The following is a 6,916-nucleotide window of genomic DNA, read 5'->3' on the forward strand; positions in this document are numbered from 1 at the left end:
TATAGAATTCCATCATTACAGAAATATAGAATTCCATCAATACAGATATATAGAATTCCATCAATACAGAAATATAGAATTCCATCAATACAGAAATATAGAATTCCATCAATTCAGAAATACAGAATTCCATCAATATAGAAATATAGAATTCCATCAATAGTGAAATACAGAATTCCATCAATACAGAAATATAGAATTCCATCAATACAGAAATATAGAATTCCATCAATACAGAAATATAGAATTCCATCAATACAGAAATACAGATTTCCATCAATGCAGAAATATAGAATTCCATCAATACAGAAATTTAGAATTCCATCAATGCAGAAATATAGAATTCCATCAATACAGAAATATAGAATTCCATCAATACAGAAATACAGATTTCCATCAATGCAGAAATATAGAATTCCATCAATACAGAAATATAGAATTCCATCAATGCAGAAATATAGAATTCCATCAATACAGAAATACAGAATTCCATCAATACAGAAATACAGAATTCCATCAATACACAAAAACAGAATTCCATCAATACAGAAATACAGAATTCCATCAATACAGAAATATAGAATTCCATCAATACAGAAATATAGAATTCCATCAATACAGAAATATAGAATTCTATCAATACAGAAATATAGAATTCCATCAATACAGAAATACAGAATTCCATCAATACAGAAATATAGAATTCCATCAATACAGAAATAAAAATTCCATCAATACAGAAATACAGAATTCCATCAATACAGAAATATAGAATTCCAGCAATAGTGAAATACAGAATTCCATCAATACAGAAATACAGAATTCCATCAATACAGAAATATAGAATTCCATCAATACAGAAATACAGAATTCCATCAATACAGGAATATAAAATTCTATCAATACAGAAATATAGAATTCCATCAATACAGAAATACAGAATTCCATCAATACAGAAATACAGAATTCCATCAATACAGAAATACAGAATTCCATCAATACAGAAATACAGAATTCCATCAATACAGAAATATAGAATTCCATCAATACAGAAATATAGAATTCCATCAATACAGGAATACAGAATTCTATCAATACAGAAATATAGAATTCCATCAATAGTGAAATACAAAATTCCATCAATACAGAAATATAGAATTCCATCAATACAGAAATATAGAATTCCATCAATACAGATATATAGAATTCCATCAATACAGAAATATAGAATTCCATCAATACAGAAATATAGAATTCCATCAATTCAGAAATACAGAATTCCATCAATATAGAAATATAGAATTCCATCAATAGTGAAATACAGAATTCCATCAATACAGAAATACAGAATTCCATCAATATAGAAATATAGAATTCCATCAATACAGATATATAGAATTCCATCAATACAGAAATATCGAATTCCATCAATTCAGAAATATAGAATTCCATCAATACAGAAATACAGAAATATGGAATTCTATCTATACAGAAATACAAATTCCATAAATACAGAAATACTGAATTCTATCAATACAGGAATACAGAATTCCATCAATGCAGAAATACAGAATTCCATCAATACAAAAATACAGAATTCCATCAATACACAAAAACAGAATTCCATCAATACAGAAATACAGATTTCCATCATTACAGAAATATAGAATTCCATCAATACAGAAATACAGATTTCCATCAATACAGAAATACAGAATTCCATCAATACACAAAAACAGAATTCCATCAATACAGAAATACAGATTTCCATTATTACAGAAATATAGAATTCCATCAATACAGAAATATAGAATTCCATCAATAGTGAAATACAGAATTCCATCAATACAGAAATATAGAATTCCATCAATACAGAAATACAGAATTCCATCAATACAGAAATATAGAATTCCATCAATACAGAAATACAGAATTCCATCAATATAGAAATATAGAATTCCATCAATACAGAAATACAGAATTCCATCAATACAGGAATATTTAATTCCATCAATACAGAAAAATAGAATTCCATTAATACAGAAATACAGAAATACGGAATTCTATCTATACAGAAATACAAATTCCGTAAATACAGAAATACTGAATTCTATCAATACAGAAATACAGAATTCCATCAATACAGAAATACAGAATTCCATCAATACAGAAATACAGAATTTCATCAATACACAAAAACAGAATTCCATCAATACAGAAATACAGATTTCTATCCTTACAGAAATACAGAATTCCATCAACACAGAAATAAAGAATTCCATCAATACAGGAATACAGAATTTCATCAAGACAGAAATACAGAATTACATCAATAAACAAAAACAGTATTCCATCAATACAGAAATACAGATTTCTATCAATACAGAAAAATTGACATCAATCAATCCAGAAACATGGAATTCTATCAATACAGAAATACAGAATTCCATTAATACAGAAATACAGAATTCCATCAATACTGAAATACAGAATTCCATCAATACAGTAATACAGAATTCCATCAATACAGTAATACAGAATTTCATCAATACAGTAATACAGAATTTCATCAAGACAGAAATACAGAATTACATCAAAACAGAAATACAGATGTCCATCAATACACAAACACAGAATTCGATCAATACAGAAACGCAGAATTCCATCAATACACAAATACAGAATTCTATCAATTTTTTTTTCCACAGTGATCACCACTTATCAAGGCCCGGAAGCCACTCAGGGATAAGGGTTATTGCAAGTACATTACGTTAGTGTGGAGATTTTATTAAGGGGCTGTTCATTAGGAATTTGTTAACATTGGACTTGAAGCCATGCAAATTGTAGTCCGGAGGGAAGCATATAGAATTTCATCAATACAGAAATTTCATCAATACAGAAATACAGAATTCCATCAAAACAGAAATACAGGATTCCATGAATACAGAAACACAAAATTCCATCCATACAGAAATACAGAATTCTATCAATACAGAAATGAAGAATTCCATCCATACAGAAACACAGAATTCCATCAATACAGAAATACAGAATTCTATCAATACCGAAATACAGACTTCCATCAACAAAGAAATATAGAATTCCATTAATACAGTAAAATAGAATTCTGTCAATACAGAAATACAAACTCCATCAATACAGAAATACAGAATTCCATCAATATAGAAATACAGAATTACATCAATACAGAAATACTGACCTCCCCATCAATACAGTAATACAGAATTCCATCAATACAGAAATACAGAATTCAGTCAATACAGAAATACGGAATTCCATCAATACAGAAATACAGTATTTCATCAATACAGAAATACAGAATTCCATCAATACAGAAATACAGAATTCCATCAATACAGAAATACAAATTCCATCAATACAGAAATACAGAATTCCATCAATACAGAAACACAGAATTCCATCAATACAGAAATTTACCTGACTTTTGCCAAGATTTTTATGGATTACTTTGATTTGCTAGTAATTAACTATATTTAATTAGTTGTAAAACAGTACCTTTAATAATTATGGATTACTTTTATGTGTTATTAATTAAATATATTGTATATAGGGTAAAACATTATACCGACATATTTATGGATTAATTTGATGTGTTCTTAATTAAATATATTTTATTAGGGTAAAACAGTACCTATAAATATTTATGGATTACTTTATTATTTTCTAAATTAAATATATTTCAATAGGGTCAAACAGGACCTATAAATATTCATGCATTAGTTTGATATGTTCTTAATTAAATACATTTTATTAGGGTAAAACAATACCTCTAAATATTTATGGATTTCTTTGATGTGTTCTTTATTAAATATATTTTATTAGGGGTAAAACCGTACCTCTAAATATTTATGGATTACTTTGATGTGTTCTAAATTAAACATATTTTATAAGGATAAAATAGTACGTCTAAATATTTATGAATTACTTTGACGTGTTCTTGATTAAATATATTTTTAAGGGTAAAACTACCTCTAAATATATATGGATTACTTTGATGTATTCTTAATCCAATGTATTTTAGTAGGGGAAAAACAGTACCTCTATATATTGGGGAATTACTTTGATGTGTTCTTAATTATTTAAATTTTATTAGGGGTAAAACAGTACCTCTAAATATTTATGGATTACTTTGGTGTGTTCTTAATCAAATATATTTTATTCGGGTAAAACAATACCTCTAAATATCTATGGATTACTTTTATGTGTTCTTAATTAAATATATTTTATTAGGATACAACACTACCTCTAAATAATTATGGATTACTTTGATGTGTTATTAATTAAATATGTTTTATTAGGATACAACACTACCTCTAAATAATTATGGATTACTTTGATGTGTTCTTAATTATTGAAGTGAGCTGCTCGCCGGGCAAAACGACGAACAGCTCCTTGAAAATAATTTTTCATAAACATTAATAAAAAACAAATATTCAGAAAAATTAATAAAAAATAAATAGTCAGACTTGGCTTGTTAAAAGAAGTGTAATTTTATTTACCCTTTTGCGTATCACACTCATGTGGTTTCTTTTGTGTCCGTAGAAAAGAAAGAAATCTTGACTGACTGGGTAAATGTTCTCTTTTTTAGCGTAAAGTCGAAAAGAAAAGATAAATTAAATATTTTTCTTTGGGATAGCCGTTCGAGTGAAAAGTGACGTGGAAAGGTAAGAAGAATGTTTTTTTGGTTTCATTATGAGAACTGGGATAGCGTGTGTCGCGCACATGTGACAGACACAGCAGTAGCGCGTGTTAACTCCTCAAGGGTCAGCGAGCGAAAGAGGAAGAGAGGACACTCAAATTTGGCGCCACGTTTTTTTTTTTTGTCCTCTTTTTTAGAGCTCTCCGGAAACGATGACAATTCAAAAGTCTCTGTCAAATTTTAGTTCCGGGATAGATGCTACATTACCCCCCTACTAGACAGTATGTTGATAAGGAGAACAGAATGTCACTGAGTGTAAACAGCAAATCGGTGTGGACGCTGAATGCGTCTACCCGACCTGGTAGAATTGGTCGTGCTCCATGAGTCGGGGTCGTCGAAACGGACCGTAGTCTTTGGTTTCTGCATGTGTGTGTCATCATCATCAAAAATCGCTTTCTTTAAGCGATCGACACTGACCGAGTCACGTCTGCCTTTAATCTCGATTATGAAGAATTTCGGGTATCTCTTGAGTACTTTGTAAGGGCCGGAATACGGCGACTGAAGGCGGGTAGTCACGCCACTATTCCGGACGAATGTGGGTCCATGAATTCATGTCCTTGGGAACAAGCGCGTGTACATCTTGTGCTCTTGGTGCGATGTTGAAAGGTATTGCCATATAATCCTTTACACGGGAGGTGTAATTCGCCGAGTCTGGCATGCATTCGGGAGTGGTAGGTGTGACCATCTGCCCAGGCAAGGTCAGTGAGGCTCCGTAGACCATTTCAGCTGGGGTTAGACCAATGTCCGTTTTGATGGTGGACCTAATACCTAGGAGAACGAAGGGAAGGTATTCCATCCATCTGTTAGGGTTGGAGTATGCTTTCAAGGACGCTTTCACTTGCCTGTGAAAGCGCTCAATTATGCCGTTTGCTGCCGGATGGTATGAAGTAGTGCGTATGTGTTTACATCCGAGTAGGTGACAGTTCCTAAAAGAGGTAAGAGTCGAATTGTCTACCTCTGTCGGTTGTAATGGTGTTAGGCACCCCATAACAATCTATTCAGTGTGTGATAAGGGCTTTGGCCACAGTTTAGGCAGAAGTATCTTTAATGGGTATGGCTTCAGGCCATCTCGAAAACCAGTCAATGCAAGTCAGCAGATGTGTACAGTCTCTGGAGGGTGGGAGTGGGCCCACTAAGTCTATATGGACGTGCTGAAAGCGAGCTTCAGGGGTTAAAAAGGTCGAAAATGGGCTTTTAATGTGCTTATGAATTGTTCTTTTGGCAAGGTATGCAACTCCTGGTCCATTCGTGTATATCTCGATGGATAGCTGTCCATATAAAACGAGACGTCACCAACTTCTGTGTAGAGCGGATGCCAGGATGCGATAGGCTGTGCAGCTGAGAGGAAACAGCTCGCCTATGTTTGGGAGGAACATAAGGGCGCTCATGTCCGGTTGAGATATCACACCAAATCACTTCGCTAGAAAAGGGTATGGGAACCTGTTTGAATGATAGGCTTTCAGAATGTAGCAAGTTATTCAACTCCTCATCATTTCTTTGGTCGACGGCGATCTGTTTAAGATCGATACTATCAGTAGGCTGAATGGCATCAATGTGCATGCGCGATAATGTGTCGGCAACAACATTCTCAGTGCCTTTGATGTATTTGATGTCTGAAGTGGACTGAGAAATGTAGTCTAAATGACGAGCTTCTCTGGGTGAATGCTTGCTGGGTTTGACGAGCAAGGCGTGTGATAGCGGTTTATGGTCCGTAAAAAGAGTGAAGTCGGATCCCTCTAGCATGTAGCGAAAATGCTTGACTGCACAATAAGCGGCTAAAAGTTCTCTGCCAAAGGTACTATATTTGGTCTCAGCATTCTGAAGTCGCCTGGAGAAAAAAGATAGTGGTTGCCACGTGTTGTCTACAAACTGCTGTAATACTCCTCCAATGCCCACATCAGATGCGTCCACTAACAGGGATAGAGGAGCATGTGGGTGGGGAAAAACCAACATAGTGGCAGCCATTAACGCTTCTTTTACTTTGTTGAAGGAGTGTAATTCCGTTCCGTTCAAAGTGATTGTCTCATTTTTTTTCTTTTTGTTCCTGAGTACATCCGTTAAGGGCTGTGCGATTTCGGCACAGTGAGGAACGAAACGCCTGTAAAAATTTATTAACCCGAGGAATTCCTGAAGTTTACGAAGGGAAGTGGGAGGCGGGTAATCAACAATGGATTG

The 6,916-nt window shown here is 33.3% G+C and overlaps 1 protein-coding gene across 1 annotated transcript; it reads right to left on the reverse strand.

Annotated features, from left to right (window-relative positions):
• Nucleotides 1-5,261: 5,261 nt before the first annotated feature.
• On the reverse strand, nt 5,262-5,729 carry LOC145276606 (uncharacterized). Its single transcript, XM_080127800.1, has one exon. It carries the CDS (start codon nt 5,727-5,729, stop codon nt 5,262-5,264), a length of 468 nt encoding a protein of 155 aa, XP_079983926.1.
• Nucleotides 5,730-6,916: the final 1,187 nt, after the last annotated feature.

The sequence above is a fragment of the Euprymna scolopes genome, chromosome 5 (assembly GCF_053919585.1).
Source record: "Euprymna scolopes isolate OS-2025 chromosome 5, ASM5391958v1, whole genome shotgun sequence".
Lineage (NCBI taxonomy): Eukaryota > Metazoa > Mollusca > Cephalopoda > Sepiida > Sepiolidae > Euprymna > Euprymna scolopes.

Excerpts from the sequence above, each read along its gene's own strand:
- LOC145276606 (XM_080127800.1), bottom strand. The coding sequence starts at position 5,729 with ATGGGGTGCCTAACACCATTACAACCGACAGAGGTAGACAATTCGACT.